The sequence below is a fragment of the Gymnoscopelus braueri genome (assembly GCF_963280865.1).
Source record: "Gymnoscopelus braueri genome assembly, chromosome: 4".
NCBI classification, from domain to species: Eukaryota; Metazoa; Chordata; class Actinopteri; order Myctophiformes; family Myctophidae; genus Gymnoscopelus; species Gymnoscopelus braueri.
The window spans coordinates 53,254,411-53,277,600 of record NC_137605.1 but is presented as its reverse complement, the minus strand read 5'-3'; the positions used below and the strand labels follow the sequence as shown (position 1 = coordinate 53,277,600).

Sequence of the window (23,190 nt, the reverse complement as noted above, 5' to 3'; positions counted from 1 at the left end):
GAGCATAGTGCATAGTATTTTTCTCACGAGTGAAACATTATACCGGTAACTAGTATTAGTGTGGTACAGCATGTTTGACAAAAGTATATCCAGTAGACAGTGAATTTACTTCAAGCTGTGTTTTTGTTCAAAGGCAGAGAAAACCCAAAAGGAAAAGGAATTCGAAGAGTACAAACAACAACTGGAAGATGCAGTAAGTAAACAGTAAATAGCCTACATGTTGTACTGTGGTGCTTTTCATCTTATTATTCAATAAACCTCAAAGTAAAGGAAATTCAATAATTTATAAACACATACAGTACATGTTAAAACTGTCTGAAAACATGTTTTACTGAATTGTGGAATGCTTACACTCGTTTAGTTTTTTTCTCTCTCGTTTTTTAAGGTGAATTATTATTTTTAATAAATATCTATTAGTATCTCGTACATTTGACATGTCAGAGTAGTTAGACTTTTTTTTTTCTCCCCTTCCCCATCCCTCCCCCCATATTGTTATTGCTGTCATATTTTCCTTTCCAAAAAAACTATACAAAAATGTAATAAGAAAAAAGAAAACAGTCCAGAGAAACAAACATGCATACTGTACATGATATCAAACTGGGTATAAACAACGTGGAACGTGAGATAGAAAATAAATGATAAATAAAAAATCCCCCAAAACAATAGACAAAAACAAAAATAAATACATAAGATGAGTTATCCAGATGCAAAAAATGTGTCACAAGCTTATGTAGGTAATACATAGAGTTGTTGCTGTCATACATCACCGTCCATCAATCACATATCTCATTATAGATACACACAGGTTTAGGCAATCATTTGGTCAAAAACATAACAGTTAACCCAATTGGAAATGCTGTCAGATTCTCAAAGTAGGTGATAAATGGCTGCCAACTAGAAAATAACTTTTCTGTTGACCCTCTAATCGTAAATTTATTTTTTTCTAATTTAAAGAAACCCATGATATCCTTAAGCCACATAGCAACAGAAGGAGGGGTTGGAGATTTCCATCCTAATAATATTCTGCGTCTTGCTATCAATGTGGTGTTGTATATTGTACAAGTGTGAAACATGGTTGAAAGGTCCAGACAAGTTGTTCCTCAAGTCGATTTATTTGATAAAAACGGAGTACAATGGTCCCATGCAGGAGTCAATCTGCCTTGCTGTTACATGGTATGGCCGGTGCGAGGGGCAGTGTGTATACTAATGTGCAACAACATAATAATATGATAATGTATTGTCAGATACAACAGTGGCAAACGCTACTATATTATACTTTTTTTGTGGTTAGAAGTTGGAAATCTGGTGGAACTCCAAAAATGTCTATCTGGGGTGAAGGCTCCAGAATAATTCATGTTCTGTTCTCTGTGTGTGTGTGTGTGTGTGTGTGTGTGTGTGTGTGTGTGTGTGTGTGTGTGTGTGTGTGTGTGTGTGTGTGTGTGTGTGTGTGTGTGTGTGTGTCTCTCTGCGTACGTGTGAGAGACGTGTCAGAGATCTACATGGGAGCCACACAATGATTGGACCCTGTCTTTTTTGTTCCCCCAATTCTGTATTTTACCATATTATCTTTTCCTGTAGGAGAGGGCACAACAAACACAGGAGGAAATGGAGATGGAACTTCAATGCAGTGTTTGCAAAGATCTCTTCTTAGACGTATGAAGTCATTTTGTTATCAGTTTAAGAATGGCATATACACAGTATCTCATCATTTATTCATCCTTTGTTTTTTCCCTTTCGGTTCACAAATCATTTTAAAGGAGAATTCCGGACAAATTAAGTGTTATCTTTGATGTCTCGTTACTCACCTACCGATGTGAAAAGTAGCGTTCTTTTTTTTCATATATTCCCCTGTCGTCATTTTTTAAACCCCCTCCGTTGTCATAATGGGAGCGCGTGGCTAAGGGAAATTCGTCTATTATAACCGACGCAAAGTTGTTTTTTTCACTACTAGTATTCATAGTAGAGTCTCATGATAGTCAAACATGCGTTGAAACTATCTGCGAGGCTGCCGTCAATGGCGAACGATTTAACACTGGTTGCTTGTTTCTTCCAGAACCTGGCAACTCGTGTTGCCAGAATCTGGAAACAAGCAACCAGTGTTAAATCGTTCGCCATTGACGGCAGCCTCGCAGATAGTTTCAACGCATGTTTGACTATCATGAGACTCTACTATGAATACTAGTAGTGAAAAAAACAACTTTGCGTCGGTTATAATAGACGAATTTCCCTTAGCCACGCGCTCCCATTATGACAACGGAGGGGGTTTAAAAAATGACGACAGGGGAATATATGAAAAAAAAGAACGCTACTTTTCACATCGGTAGGTGAGTAACGAGACATCAAAGATAACACTTAATTTGTCCGGAATTCTCCTTTAACTTGGTTGCCAAAGTAACTTGTTAACCTCAAACATCTTGAACGGAGAACTAAACATTAGAACCAGTAGAATATATGTTTAGATACAAACGTGTATAATGTATTATGTTTATATTATGCTCCTTCAGAAACTTCTGAAAGCCTGTTGGTAACACAAACCCTCTTCTTTGCAATGATGTGTCTTAATTGACTCTCCCACATTATAGCCAGACATCCTGAATTGCACTCACAGCTTCTGCGCCGACTGCATCAGGAGGAGCCGTGAAGTGAATGACAAATGTCCTCTATGCAAAACTCAAATCCAGTCTCAGACCCGCAACCTGGTACTGGAGAAATGCATCGAATGCATCGTGAAACAGCTCCCCGCCGAAAAGAAAGCCAAACGCCTGGAATTGGTCACAGAGAGAGGTAAGAGCTCAATTCAGCTTAATTGGTATCCTACCATTGACATGGTTAGATGGAGGATGGTTAAAATTCCTTTATTGATTAACAGTGTTTTTAAACCATTTTTGGGCGGTGAAACCGCCCCTATATGTGAGGTTTGGATATTTGCACACCAAATCCTGCGCTGTGATTGGCCACAAATGTACCCCGCTAACCCTGCACCGTGATTGGCCAATCACAGTCTATTCAGGACTGTGATTGGCTAGGGAAACATGACACATGTGCATAGCCCTCTATAAGAAACCATAACTTAAAAAAACCCATACATTTGTTTTTTTTAAGTTATGGTTTCTTCCATCACTTCTTCCATCACTTCTTCCATCACTTCTTCCATCACTGTGATGACCACTGTGACCACACCGCCCACTTCACACTGGGTGTGATTTTTAGTATGTGCATAACAATTAAGCAGGTAGCAACATTGTAGGCAGTGAAATTCTTGCACTCAAAGCTTAACTCAACAAACAGCGCTGGAACGCATGCTGAGCAAAAACTAAATCCGTCTCTGGATAGAAGATTCATTCAACCTTTATTTATTTAATTATAGAAAATTAAAAAGCTCAGTCACAGATGTTAGTCATAATGTATGAATAGGGTTTCACTAGTAAGAGACCACACCTCTACTAAAGTTTAACGATTTATTGAAATGAAATGAGATGAACGTGGAACAGGATGAGGAACCCAAGGTGGGGTGACACTGAGGGCTTGTTGGAGAGTCGTCTCGGGAGCTGACGGCCATCGTCGCTCTACTCGGGGAGCGTCGGTCGTCTAGGCTCCGTCACTGTCCCCCCTGGATTCCTGGAGAAGTAGAGACAGAAGGGAGAAGAGCGAGAATCGAGGGGAAGGAGGAGGTTGGGGTGGAGGAGGACGAACTTGAAAGCAATGCAAGGCAGAAAGAGCCGATCTACAAGCGCGGTACTCACAACCCATGTTTGGTCTGTCGTCGAGCAGAGCAAACGAGAGTTGAGAGATCGCAGGTGTATTTATACTGTGGTGATTGCAACAAGGATTGGCTGAGGTGAGTGGAGGCAGGTGTAGTGGATAGGGGTGATTATGAATGGGGAGTGGCTAATGAGTGAAGTTAGGTGTGGTAGGCAGGGAAGCGTGTGTGTGTGTGTGTGTGTGTGTGTGTGTGTGTGTGTGTGTGTGTGTGTGTGTGTGTGTGTGTGTGTGTGTGTGTGTGTGTGTGTGTGTGTGCGTGCGTGCGTGCGTGCGTGCGTGCGTGCGTGCGTGCGTGCGTGCGTTCCATCACCACCTGACCGCCTTTGGCTTCCATTGTACAATTACAGTGGAATATTTCAAAACAAATATGGAAGAAATGCATGGAGGTACTTCTGTCTTAGACACACTCTGCCTAATACTAAACAAATGAACATGCTCCTTTTCTGTGTTTTGCCAGCAGCCAACCAGGAGGAGGGTCAGGTGACCCCAGACCCAATGGAGGTGACCCCTGCCGAGGATGTTGTTGACGTCGATAGTGGCTTCCTCAGCCCTTTGAGTGCCAGGAGTTACGTGCCCACACCTAGTCCTTATGTGTCCAGTCCTAGTCCTGCTGTACACCGTAGTAGTCCTACTGCATCCGAGAATGATGAGGTGGGATAAGCTTGTTCCTTATAAAATAAAAAATACTCACATTTCTATATAAGAAAAATGTTTTTGCCTATTCAATCATCCATAATTTAACCTTTAAAATGACCAACTTCAAAGACAACCTATTACTACAGCCATAAAAAATGGCCGACTGCAAGACCACATTGATCGTTACGGTGTGGACGAATGGCATACAGTTGTCAGAATGCAGCCTATACTAGCCAGTCTACTGATCTACAACCATGATCGTTCCGCAGCCAATAGATTACAGCTCCTATCATTTGTAGATTAGACTGGTTGGATGGTGTTGTGATGCCACGATGCCATGAGGCATCACACACTACAGGATTCAATTAAGGTTAACGAGCCAGATATCTACGGTATGTTAATGTGCCTTTGAGTAACATTATGTATTTATTTATTTATGTCTATTTCAGGAAGGGTTTGTTGATAGGGGGGAAAACTGTCTTTGTTACAAGATTGAAAGAAATTGGCATACAAATTATCTGTTCCACACAGTTCATGTTTTTTTTGTTTTGTTTTCAAAATGCGTTTTAAAATATTGACTCAATATTTGGAGGGGAAAAGAGTATTTTAATTTATCAATGCCACATTCTATCTCTGTGTGTCCATGTGTATACAGCATGGCTCTGTAGGAGGCTAGCGGTCTATAAGAGGGTCTGTTTGTGTGTGTTTCAGCCCAAAGAAAGAAAGAAAGAAAATATAAAACACACTGTATGTGAAAACACCCATGGCCCACTGGCAGCATGAACAAGACATTTGACACTGGTCGGTCCAGCAGTTAGCAAGATTAGACCTGGACAGACACAGACAGACTCCCAGACTGTCTCTCTTCTAAACCAGTGGTTCCCAAACAGTGGGTCGGTACAAAGCCTCCGGAACCACGGTAGAACAGTGAAGCGGCCGTCGCCTGGTGGTAAAATCTGGGATAGCAGCACTTCGGCAGTTAAAATAATACTGTGCGTGCGTCTACCGTTTGAAACCCTATTGCGCCTGCTCATAACTCTATGGCGTGCTCATAGAGTTAAAAGATAATTGAGAGGGCACCGGAAATCCCCACCCATCCACTTGTATGGAGTTGCTCACCCAGCGCATACTCCCTTGAGTCCCTTTTCACCGCTTCTTCCGCGTTGGGAAATGTGATGGACGGGACATTTTTCTTAATCATTTCATAAATAAATGCCAAAAATCGAAGAAATTCCATAAACCCTAAAACAGAATGTTTAAGAAGTAGTAAAAATTACCGATCTACTGTACAAGATGTAGATCTGCTATTTTCACTAGTTTGGGTCACAGGGAGACATCAAATTTGTCTTTTGGGTCTCGAGCTAAAAGGTTTGGGAACCACTGGTCTAGACGGTTCTGCCTCCTACAGAGCCACACTCTGTCTAACAATAAACAAATTAGCATTCTCCTTTTTCTGTGTTTTCCAGCCAAGCCGTCCATGGCGACCCGGGGCCTGAGGACGTGTTGGTGATCCCAGCCGAGGCAGCAGAACTACTGATTAAGATGATGATAATGATGATGTAATTTTTAAGCCAGTAGTCACCAACCCTTGGTGTTACTAAATTAGACAGTGATTTTAAGCTTGACAAACATATACTGTGTTGTTAAATCTAGTTTAAGCTGATAAAATTATAAGCTGAGGCTTTTATAAAAAAAATATCAAGTCTGTTTTTACTTTGAACTTCTATGCTTTTATCTCTTTCCGTCTTGACTAGTAATGCAATTTATGTTGTCAGTCAAGCTTCCTAGTCACGTCTACAATTAGTTCAAAACGCAGCCGCCTGTTAACAGGAAGTATGAGAACATCTCCCCGATTCTTGCCTCCCTCCACTGGTTTGCTCCTATAGAGCACCGAAGTCTGACGTAATTTACGCATCCTACCTGGGTCGCGTTTTTTCACCCCGTTCTGAATTCCCATAGAAGTGTGTAATATCGCGTCAAATAAGAGCTGTGTTCCAAAAATAAACAAATGACCCCGGCGGTTTAACTCTTATGGATATGAAGCATCAACTGACGGTGAGAAAACGTTTCTTCCGCCGAATTTGTTACATTTTCGCCAGAAACAGACTGTATCAAATATGAGTGACTGACTATCATAAACGATACAGAGCCTCCTACCTGACAATATCGCCGAGACAGTTTGTTTATTTTTGGACCACAATTCTTATATGAGACGATTTTATGATGACCCAATGTTATTCTCCATAGAGAAATTACTTTACGACCCAGGGGATGAACGAGTGACGTCAGGACTTCTGTGCTCTATAGGATCCAGATCCAATTCAGATTGTAATGTTTGTTTTTAAATCTTTAAATGGGGCCCGGACTCCAGGCACCTAGGCTACAATGTAGCCTGACAGCGTGTCGCGGGTTCGAGTCTCGATCCCAAAAATGTCACAACACCTTTGAAATAAATACAGTAAAGCTTTGTTAGAGTTAACGGACAAAGACAAATAAAACCACCATAGTCTCTGAGAGAAGAAATAGGCACTGGTATCAGTTTATTTTTAAGGCTATTGATGGGAAGGTACCACCTTACCTTACATTGCTATTAGAATGGGAAAAAAGCACTTACCAGACCCGCTCAAGCGACTGGCTTACACTTGAGGTTCCACCTGTTCAGTCTGAACTGGGGAAATCTGCTTTCTGCTTTGATGCTCCCATTTCATGGAACACTCTACAACGCATGCTAAAGGTTAATGCCCCAAATCCTATGGACAATTTAATCACCTGCTCTTAAATCTCCCTACCTCACCATGTAATTGTTTTTAACTTACAAATGTTCTGTTATGGTTTTATTTTGGTTGTTTCTGTGTTTTATATCTGTATGTGCCTTAATTGTTGATTTTTTGGTGTATGTAATCTCGACAGCATTGCAAATGAGGGTAAACCTCAATGCTCTTTTCGAGAATAAATAAAGGTTTCAATCAAACTTAGTAGACCAGAGTCAGGACTCTATATACTGCCCCTCCTTTCTGCCGAATTGGCCGATCCGCTATTTTCACTGAATGTTCATGTCTAGGGTTCATGTGTTTTCTGTGTTTTTAGAAATAAAGGTAAAAACACAATATCAAATGATAAGAGGCAAGAAAATGTTTTTTGATGTGCTCAATATATTGATTTTGCAGACAAGTCTGTCAAGTCTGCATTATATCTTTACCTACAGTAAATTAGAGCATTAGACACAATAGTACAGTAAATAAATGATGGACCAAATGACATGACCAAATGGGACCAAATCATGTGTAACAATAATTACACAATCGGCTTAAAGTGTTCATTTAACTTTGAGAGTATAAAAATGTTGGGTCCATTTGTACACTTTTTTTTTTTTTTTTAGAGAATAAAGCATTATTTTGACCAGTCTATATGATAGTGTCAATACAACAACACAACTGCAGTGTTGGTAGCTGGTCAATCTGGGAACCCAGCGCCAAATGAAAAGGAAAAACAGCGCCCTCAGAATCTGTTCTTGAGAGATTAGTAGCTGGTAGACTCGTCTAGTGATACATTTAGAACCATGTGGTCAGGTAGGACACCTACTGGTTAACAAATAGTATTGCATGAAAGTCAAATGGAAACCATTGCCCTCCTCATTGAGCTTTCTGTTCTAGCTCAACAGTAAAAAGTTTGACACTCACGTGGGCAACCAGGATTTGACCAGTAGGATATGAAAGTGGATTGCAGCTTTACATAAATACTGAAAATAGATTTTAGTGTAGATTGTGGTTCCAGAGATCAAATGGTGGTCCATGGCCTAATGCATATCAAACTGTAGGTCCTTGAAATTAAAAGGGTTGAGAATCACTGCTGTAATCAACCAGCTCACTGCTGGCTGATGTTTTAAAACATTAAAACCTCCACTGTCTTTACAGGATATAATGCATAACATGTACTATCAAGGAAAGTGCATCTCTTGCCTCTGAATAAAGTGACCCATCCAAGCACTGCTTGACTACATACATAAATGTTGTAAACAGGAATAAAATAATAATATGAATCTTATAGCACATGTTTCACTACAGAATGTCACACAGTAGGATACAGAAATGACCTGGAAAAATAGCTGTTAAAAAAGAAGCTAGTGCAGTAATAAATTCTACCCTGGATTTCAGAATGCTTCAAAATAGAAAAGCATTCTTTCTCTATTTTCAGATTCTGCTGCATTCAAACATTACTTTAGAAAAAAATGCTCAAAGTATATTTCAAGTGAAAATAGGAATTATGCATGTAGTCCCTTTGGAATGAACTATTCAACCATTGGCTTTGATAGAACAATATTTTGGCACAGGACGTTTTGCTGTTCTAGACTCTATACCGTCTCCATGGTCATCCATCATCATGCATGGTCCATAGTCTCCATGATCATAATTGTATCCATCATATTAGATCAGCCTAGTCCAACAACGTTTATAAATCCTTACTCAAGACTTATTTATTTTCCCTTGAGTGGATTTTGATTTATTCTTTTTTTTTTTTACTTTATTTGTTTATATCATTTATTATTTATGTATTTTTATGTCATTTATGTGCTTAGTCAGTTGTTGCTTTTAAATGTGCTATATACATAAAGTTGAATTTGATTTGATTTGATCATGCATGGCCACAACACATTTCTCTTCATAGAAAATCATTTGGATCTGTTCACTTGATGTAAGTCATCACTTTTGCATGCACCTGAGTGACCTGAATACTCTGACAATTGTGCATTTGGTGTGCATGCACCTGAAATGGCTGCTCTGCAGTGCCAACTGTGCATTTGCTATGCTGCATTTGTTTGGGTACACCACAAACGTCTGAACAAGGAAATTAGACAGATATAATCCTCCACCCAATCCTCTCTCATTGCAAACCAAATCAGATTTCTGTGCTGAGAAAAGTTTACAGATGCTCTTATTTTTCTTTGGTATTTTTCATGACCTCTGTGCATGTGCACACTCAGATAAACCAATGTCAAGATCAATAAAAAATATATCTATGATAGTCTTGATCTTTAGGCTAGGTCAATATATAAAGTGTAGGCTGGCTATTGCCTACATATTGATGCACACTGACAGCTGCTAATAGATGATAGATAGTGTGAGTCTGAGATGATATGAATATCAATAGATGATTTATCAATTCCAGCCGACTGTTGACACTAGTTTCTCCCCGCAAATACGCGCACACACAGTTAAGAGTGTAGCCAGCGCGCGATCTGCAGAATCCGTGTAATTGCACGGATATCAACTGAACGCTGCATACACGGATTTCTTACCATACGTCACGTCAGCCCACGCACACACAGACAGACACACAGGCGCGCACGCAGACACGCACCCATATCGCCGTGGAAGTTTCATTTCCTCAGAAACGAAACTCTCCTGTATGGATGGGATCGCAACTGCGAAGAAGGCTCCGACTCTGACGCGGACTCTATGCTGCATGATCATCATTGTATCCATCATATTAGATCAGCCTAGTCCAACAACGTTTTTAAATCCTTATTTATTTTCCCATGAGTGGATTTTGATGTATTATTTTTTTTACTTTATTTGTTTATATTATTTATTATTTATTTATTTGTATGTCATTTATGTGCTTAGTCAGTTGTTGCTTTTAAATGTGCTATATACAAGTTGAATTTGATTTGATCATGCATGGCCGCAACACATTTCTCTTCATAGAAAATCATTTAGATCTGTTCACTTGATGTAAGTCATCACTTTTGCATGCACCTGAATACTCTGACAATTGTGCATTTGGTGTGCATGCACCTGAAATGGCTGCTCTGCAGTGCCAACTGTGGCATTTGAACAAGGAAATTAGACAGATATAATCCTTTCTCATTGCAAACCAAATCAGATATCTGTGCTGAACAACAGCATGGAGAAAAGTCTACAGATGCTCTTATTTTTCTTTGGTATTTTTCATGACCTCTGTGTGCACACTCAGATAAACCAATGTCTCTGTGGTACTGGGACAAGACACCAGTGGTGGAAAAAGTACTAAATGTTTTTACTGCAATGTAGAAATACTCTGTTACAAGTAAAAGTTTGGTATACTGTAGCTTGTGACGATCGGGTCCAATATTTAGTTCAGTGACCATGGAGCTAAAGGATGGTTCAGATCAGAAGCTGTGTTCACGTTCACTCTTCCATTGCAATGAATAGATTCCAACCTTTGGTCCTAGCGTTAGAATGAGTTCTCCTTAACTGAGAACTCCTACTAACGCTTCCGGTCTATAGAGAAAATGACGTCGGTGTCCCTTCCTTCTAAATAAGCTTCCTTCCGAGATTGGATTTGTCTGCGGCCAACAGCTCTGAAGTGTGTCATCCTTGTTCGCCTTGTTGGACCAAGAGGTAGAAATCATTAACTTACTTTGATGCTATAACCTTTCCACGTAAAATGTATAGTTTTTACAATTGTTGTTATACTATGACGACTGAATATTTTCAATAAACCACTGTACCCAGCATCCGTATTGTGGGTAAAGCTTTCACTGAAAATAGCAGATCAACAAGCTCACAACGCGCTACACTGCGCGTCGTGATTGCTTGCTGATCTGCTATTTAATAACAGAAAGAAAGCTGAAAAGACACTAGCATTGGGCTCTGAGTGACTCTGCTCAACCATGGGGTTTAAGTGGTTAAGTAGGCTACCGTGAATAACATTTTATTTTGTCCAATCTGTATGGCAGAGTTATATATTATACTGTATGTATTTTATCGAGTCTGACTTTTGGTTTCGTTTCTATGATAGTCTAGCCTGGTTTTAAAGGTAGGCTACAGTAAATGATATATATATATATATTTTTTTTGTAAAAGGTTAAAGTACTACATTCTGATAGTAATCATTGCTACTTTGTGTGTGTTCGGTCACAGGGGTCTCTCCAGCTCTTTAGTAAACAGAATATATAGTACATTTTCAGGTAGGTGACAACATTTAAGCCAATCAGGACAGGAGAGAGTACTGAAAATCCATTTTCTGTTTTAATAAAGAGAGACATGGAGACTCTTTTTACTGAACAAACACTCTATAGCAATGAGTACTATCAGAATATAGAGCTATTTAACACTTATTTTAACAAAAGTAAATCACTTACCCTACCTTTAACCACCCCGGTCGCAGTAATCAGAAATCACCTTTCATAAATCAAATCAAATGTAATTTCCGCGACCGGGGGTGGTTTACCAGGATAATGATAGTCTTATGGTCTTTCTATGAAATCTGCGTGCAAAAATAATACTTCTCTTGACTATGGCTATTTGTCATTTGACACATTTTGACACTTGTTTGTAGTTTGACTCGAATGTTGACCCGAAAGTGAAGGAACAGATGATGTCCCACTCTCAAAGATTCTCTAACCGGGCAGCCAGGGCAGGGCTACAAAACACACAGGTATGCTTCTGTATGATATTCATCAACTGGTTTATGTGGGTACGTCTGTCTGTCTGTCTCAGAAACTGCTGGAGCTAATCTCAGAAACTAAACTAAATCCACAGAGCGCTGCCCTGTAGTTGCGAAATCATTATTACGGACGGTGTCAGATATAGTCCGTGAGCCAGGGCCCCAAATTTGGGGTCATTTGTATCATCTGGGGGGAATAATTCTCATAGTGATTTTTGGGATGGTATACACCCCTAGTGCTAGGAAATATGTGATAGCCTTGCATCTCATCTGTGGTAGCTTTCTGTGTTATCACTCCATTTATGTTGTGCATCGAAGTATAAACCAAGCTCATTAACCACATGCCAAAACACAGTTTTCAAAATCCGAATGAAGCATTCTACTTTAAACTGATGGTTCTCTTAGTATTGACCCTCTGTCTTTGAAAGATGGTAAGGATAAAACTCAGACTATATGTTTTTCAGAAAAGTTGTTAAAATTTGCAACTCTAGAAATACTGTAGTGACTACATTACAAAAGATGTACTTCTGTTTTCATGAAAGATGTAACACAAAGGTTTCCTTTGTAAATAAACTAAATATTTAAAACCATGTTTACATACAGTACATAGATTCTAAGGACATTTATTTTGAAATTCAATAAACAATATAGTGCAAGTGTGTAAGAAAATATCCAAAATGGCCACTGAACGCCTGGCAAAAAAATTACATTTGATCCACTTGTCCTAGAATGCCTCTGTGTAATACCTCTTTTTAGGGTTTTCGTACTGTGGTAAGTTCCACATGCAACAGCTAAATGGGGGAACAAGTTATTTACAGAGACTGAGGTGTGGACAGTGTTAATGGCTGTTATGTATCCCTCCATATAAGGGGGGAAAAATCAGGAACAGAGGCAGGTACAAAGTTCAACAGGTTTTATTGAACAGCTGGGGGGGGGGGGGGACCGGGACAAAGGGACCAGGCAGAGACATAGGAGCAGCGTGGGTAAGAGTTCTGAGGGCGCAGTCAGTGTGGCGCCTGGTCCAATAGGGTTAAAGCTTAGCCATAGTCCTTGGGTCCGGGCCAGGTCCAAACACTGGTGATCCGTCCTATCATGCTGAAGTACAAAGGCTTTAGGCAAGGGTAAATCCAGATACAGGCAGGGCTCATAAACAGGCAAAGATACAGCCCAGCTAGCAACCGAGCGTGACCGCTGACGTCACGCTGGTCTTTTAATAGCGTGGCGAAGAGCGCCGACGCTGATCACTCCTCACGCCGAATAACAGGTTAGAGCGAGCTAGACTAGAGTTAAACTGGTCTGATCAGCAGGCAGAGAATAGTGGCATAAGTGAGGCAATAAGTAACTTTGGCTACTCAGTGGAAACAGGCACAGGTGTGGAAGTGGGCACAGTCAGGTGTGTGTGAGCTGGGCGTGACAGCTTCCAATGTTTGCAGGTGTGGCCCGTGTTGTACAACATGCCACAAATCATTAATGCAGCACATGATTGCTGTAAACCTTTGCACATGTATTCCCAATAGTGGGTGCCAACGTGTTGTCACCACGGGGGGGCGTGGCATAGTAGTTGCAGACTCATCGCGCAACATATAAGCCCGTTTGTGCCATACTACATTTTCCGCCATTTTGTGTTTCTTAAAAAAACACTTTTTGCTACTACTACTGTTAAATAGGGAATAGGCTGGATGCTAGTTCTTTCAGGTATATGCAATAACCAAGATGGTGCATCTTGGTTGAATGAATGAGGAGACGTGACTTGGTTTTGTATCTGTATTAGTCCAATACTCCACAGTATTATTTACAGCAGTTCTGTAATAACAAAATAGAATCAATCTATAATTAGGCACTGTCATATTAACAATTAGCATAACAGTCCAGAATATACCACTGTACTCACAAATGAGAATCCAAACATCTTTACAATGGTAACAATCACTCATAAAGGCTAAATATTATTAAGACATCTGCAGACATTAGCAGTATTTCTTTTCACACTTGAACAGAAGCTTATAAGATGTCATTCACTTTCCAGTCATGAACGAACTGTCCAGTTATAATTGAAAAGAACGACCCCTGGTGGCCGAATAAGGGGACAGCAGAGAATGAAGTTCAGGCCAAATAAATACAATATTGAATGAATGTTAGTACGCTACAAGTTTGGTCACTTTACAGGCACCATAAACAGTGATACAGTACTTCTCTTGTCATAAAGAAATGGTTAGCTAAGCACCTTGGTAACTCCTCCAGCCACATATGAACATTATACAAATGACTTACTTTAGGTACGTTTTCTTACATCTTCTTACACAACATGAATTGTGCATGAACACAACAATACAATAACCATGCATGCACTTACTTTTTGTCATGAACTCATAAAGCTTGTGAAGATATACTGGAACGTCAGACAATAATAAACTGAGGTAATACTCGGATAGTTTCAACTTAAACTTGGCTTGTAGAACAAAAGCTGGAGGACTTCTTCCGGGGCGTAAACGTGATTACGTTACTACCTGTTACTATGGTAACCTGAGCATTTAAATACACATACACTCATTATGTCCTGGCCTTTTTAACAACTACAGATTTTTTGACTGCCTAAAGTCTGCAGGCCCTGGGAAGGCAAGCCGGCCGCCTGATCCCAAAGCCTATACCACTTGTGCAAGGATGCGCTGTGATTGGCCAGTAGCCACTTTGAGTGGCAGTTGGGGCAAACGCTCGCCCCAAAACATGATTTACGATTCTGTCCCTATCGGTACATAACTCGGACGGCGCTGAGTAGGCTCAAGCGAACTTCGCAACGTTCGGCACGGCTCGCTTGCTTTAGCTAGCTCGGTGGTGCCTCTCATGGCTCAAGTTTGCTTGAGACTGCGCGCCTCCATCGCGGTCCAAAACTATACTTTATCGGCAAAAACAATTTGTCCGCGGTTGTCGGAAAAAGAATGTCTGCAGCGGGACTCAATCACAGGGGGTTGGGATCGACCAGCTCAGCAAGGCACGCCACCAGACAAGTCGAGAAAATAAGAGTTTTGGGCTGTATTAGAATGTGACAATGCCCCCACCGTTGGTAGACGAGAGGCAGTTCCACGTTCGTCACAGAAGCGGGGCGTGGTTATAGCACAAGCGGTATAGGCTTTGGTATGTCGCAACCCGGCCTGGAGGAGACCTGTGCTCCGAGGAGCACACTTTTGTATTTTGTATCTGAATGCGATTTTATTTGTACCAAATGTTGTACAGTCTGTAGCCTATATGTACATACTGTATGTCCATGTATGTTTTGATCCTGTATAGGAATGGCAAAAGGATGAAACCATCTGGATATTGGAGGAAAGGTTGTCCCAGTGTGAGAAGGCTCTCCAGGATACTCAAAAGCAGCTACAAGACTAGGTATGCTTCTGTAGTCAATTCTTTACACCGTGGATCTGTACAAGGCTAGCTGTCTATGAGAGGGTCTGTCTTTGTGAGTGTCTGTCTGTAGCTATAATCTCAGAAACCACTGGACTGATTCAGCAGAAATATTTATTGTAATGTATTTATTATTATATCTTTATAATGGAAGTCAAAGGGACTCGGATCAGGATGAATCGTGGCCACATCTTGTGATGACTGACATCATGAATATGACATCGATACGCCAGAAATAAATTATAAAAGCTAGATGAAATCATCACCTGTATTGTCATTACAGCATAGCTCTACAAGAGGTTGTTTTTCCTACAACACAATGCCTCCCTACAAATTGAATCATGCAAAGTGCAGAAAAATGCATCGTTAGCCTTATAGCATAACTGCCTAAGTCACTTTTTGGTCAAATTGTCATGTTTGCCTAGGTCTACTCTTCTAACACTGCTGCATCATTATGCCTTATTGCCTATGTCCTAAGCCAGAATAATCAGAATGCTTGTTACATTCCAAAATGACTTGGGCAGAAAGTGCTTTAAGTCAACTTTTTGACTTTGCAAAAAAAATGATATTTTTATGTATGTATCTGGTTATCTGTTTTAATCGCCTGGTACAGTAAGAGACACTATTACATCTTCTATAGATAATTATGATCAATTAAATATATTTAATTTTGTACATTATTATACATTAATAATATAAAAATAAATAAAAATAATATATCTATGATGTTAGAACACGTTTGAGTGAATTCCAAGTAGCCTATTCAATTCAATTCAATTTGACTAAAGTGTCAAATCACAACAAGTTGTCTCAAGACACTTTACATGTAGAGCAGAGACCCGACATCGTCCCACCCTGAGCAATTTTGCGACAGTGGCAATGAAAAACTCCCGCTTAACTGGAAGAAATGTCAGGCAGACCCAGGCTCTAGGGTGGGCGGCCATCTGCCTCGATAGTGTCGGGGCGGGGAGGGGGGAAGAAAGAGAGAGAGAGAAGGAGACAGAGGGAGATGCAAGCAAATACAAGTAGTAGCAATAATAATAAATATAATAGTGTAAGATAGTATATAAAAATATAATATAGTATGACAATAATGTTATAGTATATTATAATAATAAATAAGGGACCAACAAGCACAAAGCCCCGCGCAGCGCCCTCTAGTACTGTACAATGGGGTTTTCATAAAAGTATTTGTCATATTGATGACCTAGAGGGCTTAGAACTGAATGTATCAAATGTGATGCAAATGGCGTTATAGGGCTAAACATTTGTTAAACCATCCAAACCATCCATATCAATGTATTCTCTTATTTTGCCATGAGCCTGATTGGAATATCTTCTTTTTCGCACTTTTTATGTTATGTTTATTTCATGTATGCTTAGAGTTAATCACACATCTGTCAAAAAGAAAAAGAAAATTACATACAACAAATACATACATGTAGATATACACACACACACACACACACACACACACACACACACACAAACTACTAGTACTATAATAAAGTGAACTCCGCAGACTATTTGATAAAAATGTAATTCATTAAATGGACAGGGATTTGGACAGGTAAAATTAAGCATTACTTTGAGTATGAATTGGGTTACTAAATGTTTTATTTCAAATGCAATCCTAAACCCAATTGTATCTGAACGCTATTTTAATTGTACTTATTGTTGTACCGTTTGTAGCCTTATGTAGAATTAATGTATTGTACATGTTTGTTTTGATCTTGTTATAGGGACTGAAAAATGAAAAACTCCGCGCCAGGTATAAGAAGCTAAAAGTGACATGTGCCAAACGCAAGAAGGTACGAATGTTGACAAACGAATGCTTCTGTAGTCACAATTCTTTACTGTGTGTGTGTGTGTGTGTGTGTGTGTGTGTGTGTGTGTGTGTGTGTGTGTGTGTGTGTGTGTGTGTGTGTGTGCGCAGTGCACGCGCGTTTGTGTGTCTGTCTGTCTAATCTCATAAATTGATGGACTGATCAGCACACATAATGTTTCGCTGTGCAGAGCTGCCAACTCTCACCCTTTGAGAGTGAGAGTCACGCAATTTAACCTGTTCTCACGCCTCACGCCACACTTGCCATTTCTCACGCTTTTTCCCCCCTCAGAGCAAAAAAATAACAAAAACGGCAACCGGGTGGAAAACGGAACGCTCGTCCTTAAACACACTGCCCCATTTTTTTCGCGGACCGTGGCCGCCGTATTAGACTGGAGTGAGGGTGTTTTAGAACGACGGTTGAACCGTCGTTCTTAAACACCCTCGCATTGACGACACGCAGCCCCAAAACACACTCACCCCCAGTTTTTTCGCCGACCGAGCCCGCCGGATAAACCCGGGGCGAGCGTGTTTTGGGATGAATTCACTGGCTTGTTTACAAGTCGAATTTGGGGAAAGAAAATAATCAGGAGCTCAAAAACATAATGAGAGGATACAAAAGCTATCTGTGCAAAAGCTGCAAAGCAGGGGCGGACGCACGGTAGGCCAAGTAAGGCACGTGCCTTACCTCGAATACACTGTGCCTTCCCTCCGCCAGACAGCTTTTTGTGTATTTACTAAATTACTATGAATATCGCCCCCTATACTTAAGGTTGACAAACAACGTAATACGCATCCATTCTCTCTCTACGTCCTGCGTGTCTGGAGGATGTTGAGTCTTTTGAGCCAATGTGTATTCTCAGAATCCCTTTTCACACCCGAGTGTGAAATGTGTCTGCCTGTGTCCCTTATTCACATAACCTTTCTACGTCATGAAATAAGCACACAATATAAACGGCACACACACAATGTCCCGGCCTCATTCTCTTGAGTCATTTTTGATTCTTGAGACAGCAGAGACTGCCAGAGAGAGAGCAATGGCACGAGGACGCCTAAACGCTACACGGCCGCCACCGCCTAAACCGCATTCAGGACGAGCTGCTTGGTAAAATAAAAGCTGAACTCAGTGGACAATATTTTGCAATAGGCCTATACTCGCGGATGAGTATAAAGATCTTTCCAAACGGGAACTAGTTGCAGTTTGTATTCGATTCATGGATGGAGGACTCATCAAAGAGCGGGCAGTAGGATTAATTGACACAGCGGATTTGACTGCACGGGGCATCACAAAAAAGTTTTGGAAATTATTGAACCCCCTTGAGTTGGATCAAAACCTCTGTGTTGGGCTTTGCTGCTATACTGTGATGGAGAATCTGTCATGTCGGGGTACAAGTGCACAAGCGCTCCTAAAATAAACCTTTCCGAGCGCAGTTTATGTACAATGCAATTCTCACTGACTAAATGTAGTGCTTTGCACAGTAGCCAAAGCATCCCTGGATAGCAATACACTGCCAGCTTTGTTTTTGTGTATCAAGTGTTTCCCCCCCTTTCCTCGCTCATGTAGGCTACATTATAGTTATTATATTATATCTGACTGGCGCAGTGATATGCTTGTGGTTCAAGAAAGTACAAAATAAAAGTCTTTGAGTCATTGTCATGGTTAATAATTTACCAATCATCTACCAACTATTGTAGGATTTGTCTAAGCTTAAACATAAATATGTAGGTCGCCTACATATTTCGGTCATTTCTGGTTATTTGAAGAGGTTATTCAACTCTCTCTGGCTGTCTATCTGCGACCAATAGATTTAAGCAAGTATTTTAAAACAGTGAAAGCTACCGAGGAAAAAGAAACAGAAAGTGTTTAGACGACTCAAACTAGCGCGATCACGGGAGTTATCATCAAATCCAAAGATTCGTTGTGAATAATTATAAACAAACAACCTCCTGGCTTCCAAGTTGGGGCGGGGGGGGGGTTTGACCAAAACCGAAGGTATTGAAGAGGAGGACACAGAGAATGTTTTGGCCATCAGAGATCAAAGGATTTACTTGCTGCCATTCTGATAATAATGTCAGGAGCAACCAGACAACACTACGGCCAGGTAGGGGGTCCAAGTGTTTCTGCAGACTGCAGTCTGCACAGAACCCTATCCATCAGATCCAAAGTAGACTCGTTTTTTTTGCAGTGGTGTGTTCTAGATTTTTTTGGAGGGTATACTATAACTATTCCCCCCCTAGTTCCTCCCACATACACGTATAATTAATTAATGTAAAAAAATTGCGCGCACGCGTTTCTGCCCCGCACAAACTCGGCCAGGCCCACTCAGGCCCAGTTTCACAGCAATACTGCGTACACTTACAATACGCTTTGTACTGATTTTCTACTGTTTCTAATATTAATCACCCTGTAACTCAACCACTTCGGAGCTGCTTTTAGCCTTAGATGAATTTTCCTTTTTTTTATTGCCATAGAAGTGCAAGCATTGTTATAAACAAATGCTGGTTAGGCATATCAGATATAATTATAGCAGTGTTAACAGCGAGCATTCATGTATCTATTACATAATAGTAGTAACTTGGCATTGAAGACACAAACTGTATTGAAGATTCAAGATTTTGCTGTGCTATGACGCGCAATTTGAATACTAATGAAGTACTCAATTCAGTGACCTACGTTCAATGAAGTGAATGGCAGGTCGTTGAAATGTGTGAATTCCTTCGCCAGTAGCCATTAAAAACACATCGACCGCCAGAGGTTAATCTCATAATGTACTCACCAGTGCCAAGGTGTTATTGTTGTTTTTTTGTTTTTTTCATGTCGCCATAGATCTTGTTAAAATCCTTAAGATTGAGCCGTACACGGTCTGTTTACTTCGGCGACATCTCACTGTATCTCCCAGTGAAAACCACGTGTCAAACGGGGCATCCATGTTGTAGTTAGAGCGGATTACGTTAAACAGTGATATGCGAGGAGAAAAAACTACAGGAAGAGAATTGAATTTCAGTTTCGTCTGTAGAACGAGGGCGGACGTGATCGTCAAAACCGGATCCCAAATAATTCTGTTTCCGGTCATCAAACCGGAAACGGAAGTGGATCAAAAAATTTCCGAAAGTGCACCCGGAATTTTTTAGCGCGAAAACACCGTGGACCGTAGGGCTACGGTCTCGGCGCTTAACAGTTGGATTTAACGGACCGTAGGACTACGTTCTTGGCGGTTAATGTGTTAATTATCACCTCAAGAACAATAGCCAGTTAGCCACACACATGATAAGCCATCAACTCAGTTAGACTAGTCAGACCACATTCTTGCTGTTTGTAATGTATTATGCAAGTACATAATGAAGTTGACCAAAGTTTCTCAGCTGCATTATATTTGTTATTAGTGTCTATGTCCTCTGAAACAAAGGGGTTTATAGTGAGAACTTACTTAAGCTGCTTTATAAATAAAGCACTTTGAAACTGAACATGATGGCCAATGTTGATGATAATTGATAACGAAATATATATATATATATATATATATATATATATATATATATATATATATATATATATATATATTTCAACAATTAAATAAGCCCTCCCCCTGCAACGTTTCCTTTTTGCCACACATATACACTTCATGGAGTGAATTAACCGAATTAAAGTAATAAAAAACGGAAATAAAAGGGGAATAACCGCGAAAAACCGCGAAATAAAAGGGGAATAACCGCGGAAAACGCGAAAAAAAATCGCTGGCCACACACTGGCCGCACTGGTCGCACTGGCCACACATGCACGCGCGCGTGTGGTGCTCGTGCATGTGATGACACTAAAGTCTCACTCCTAGATTTTCCTGAAAGTTGGCAGCCCTGGTACATACACCTACTGATGCCTCTGGACACATCTTCAGTGAGGTTCCTGGAATCATTGGACGTTTCGGGTCTTCCAACCAGGTGACCCAACCGGGGCTGATCAGACCCCAGCTTGTGTCCAAATGGCTAGCTAGCTACCATGACTCCATGGCTCCCCTCTTTTGAGCCACTGCCATCTTGAGGCCCTCTCTGCCGCATCGGTGGTACTGCGGATGGCTCTCCTCTTTCTCTCTCCCTCGATGCCTAAACTACTGAAGGCTCTGACCAAGGAACAGGCTGCAAATCCTCTGCATCCAACCTCCACAGGGAAACACCTGGCTCTCCAACCAGCCTGCTGACAGTCGTTGACCAGTCCTGCGTACTTGGAGAGCTTCCTCTCAAAGGCTTCCAAGCGATCTTCCCACGGGACTGTCAGCTCCAGCAGCACTGCTTGCTTGGTGGACTCAGACACAAGGACAAGGTCTGGTCGCAGGGTGGTGACTGCAATGTGGCTGGGGAACTTCAGCTGATGTCCAACAACACACACACACACACACACACACACACACACACACACACACACACACACACACACACATACACGTTCCGCGTGGTTTATGAGGACACTGTGTTTTTTCCTACATTATGCGGACACCACTTTCCACTGACTCTACAGTGTAGTGGGGGGTACCAAAAAATCCAGTTTGAGCCACACAACACGAATCTCACTTCAGATTTTCAATAATCACAACAGAACTGAAAATACAAAATCCTACATTATGAGGACACTGTTAATGAGATCCATAAGCTCCGCCCATGACTCAAACATGTATTATTGGGACTGATGCTGTTTGTAAGGACAGTACACACAAAACAACCACAATCACTATAGTGAAAGTGTTGATGTTTTTATAAAGCTGCCAGCTCTAGATTAATTCAGCAAATGTATAGTTAGCAATTGCTTTTCACTTATATGTGGGTTGTCGACATTACCTCAATGTCCTACTTCAAGGAATGGATGTTGCAATTGAACATTCACAACAATACTTGCCTCATGGATGTTGTCAGCATGTCTATGGTTACTGTATATCTGGCAATTGAAATCAGAGGAACTATTACCTGTACAACCAGAAATGTCATATATGCTGACATGCCCTTGTGGTCTTTCCTGTGTTGGCCAAACAAGTAGAGCCCTCTAACACAAATAAGTGAATACAAATCCAACATCACAACCAAAAAACCCAGTAGCCCTACGCTTCAACAAAATGGGACATACCGTCGCATCACTTAGATACGTAGGAATAGAAAGGGTACAGCTGCCATGCATAGGTGGAGATATCCATAACCTTCTCCACAGAAGGGTGGCCTATTGGATCTACATCTACCGCACACTGCAGCCCGATGGGCTCAATGAGGACTATACCTATCAGCGTTTCTGTAAACCCTCTGAAACACAAGGTCTTTTTATGTCTGGAGGACTGCAATAGCTGGACTCTGCTTTTCTTCATGTTACGATGTCTTTACTGATTTTTAACCAGACTGTCACATGGATTAAATGAATATTATGGTTCTATTATATATTCACTATGGATTGTTGCCCCTTTGTCCTTAAATGTGCCTCTAAGGTACCGTGATTATAGTTCTTCCTCACCTTTATTACTGAATGTAGTCTTTGTGCCCCTAGAGCAGATTGCTAAGCCTCAAAGTAAAACGTTTAAATAAAACATTTATTTAAAAATGAAAACTATGTCTAGCTAACATGTGTTTATACTTGTATGTCATGTGATGGGATTTCCACAAGTAATTATTTATTCATTCACAGATGTCGTTAAAAGTAATCTACTCCTGCCCTATAGTCACGTGTTGTGACCCATCACCATATAAGGGAGGTGGGTCAATAATGTTGTCAGCTGATGAAGGCTAACTGTGGCCGGAACGTTGTGTACCCTGTAATGTTTGTTTTAAATGAACAAAGCTGTTGTGCAGACTAGTCGTATATTGGCCCTGATTGCTTGTATTTTATGAACATTATATGTTAAAAGTAACCTTGCTAAAAGTTAAGAATAATGTGTTGATTCAGACCCAGCCTAGTGTCTGCATAGAAAATCAGGGACACTCTGCTGGGTGTGAATGGCAATTTACATCTCTATTGTTAACTTGAAGACCGTTTGGTCAGAGAATGGCCTCTTCCTGGACACACCTCGACAGATAGAGACATTGATCAAAGGACATGAAAGGAGTTGATCTGGTCACCTTTCAGGGTGACCCCCACCCACAGGAACTTATTTTAATGTGAGCGACAGTGT

At 40.7% G+C, this 23,190-nt stretch overlaps 1 protein-coding gene across 3 annotated transcripts in view; it reads left to right on the top strand.

The window, feature by feature from the left end:
• LOC308084044 (uncharacterized protein) overlaps positions 1-7,077 on the top strand; it is a 31,601-nt gene extending 24,524 nt beyond the window's left edge. The window contains exons 14-18 of one of the 3 annotated variants that reach the window (XM_080426516.1): positions 134-193; positions 1,579-1,653; positions 2,583-2,784; positions 4,223-4,413; positions 5,865-7,077. In XM_080426516.1, coding sequence (XP_080282642.1) covers positions 134-193; positions 1,579-1,653; positions 2,583-2,784; positions 4,223-4,413; positions 5,865-5,894 — 558 coding nt within the window. In that variant the 3' untranslated portion in view covers positions 5,895-7,077. Of the gene's footprint in view, positions 1-133; positions 194-1,578; positions 1,654-2,582; positions 2,785-4,219; positions 4,414-5,864 lie in introns of all 3 variants that reach the window. The other 2 variants (XM_080426515.1, XM_080426517.1) reach the window with 2 other exon arrangements.
• Positions 7,078-23,190: the final 16,113 nt, after the last annotated feature.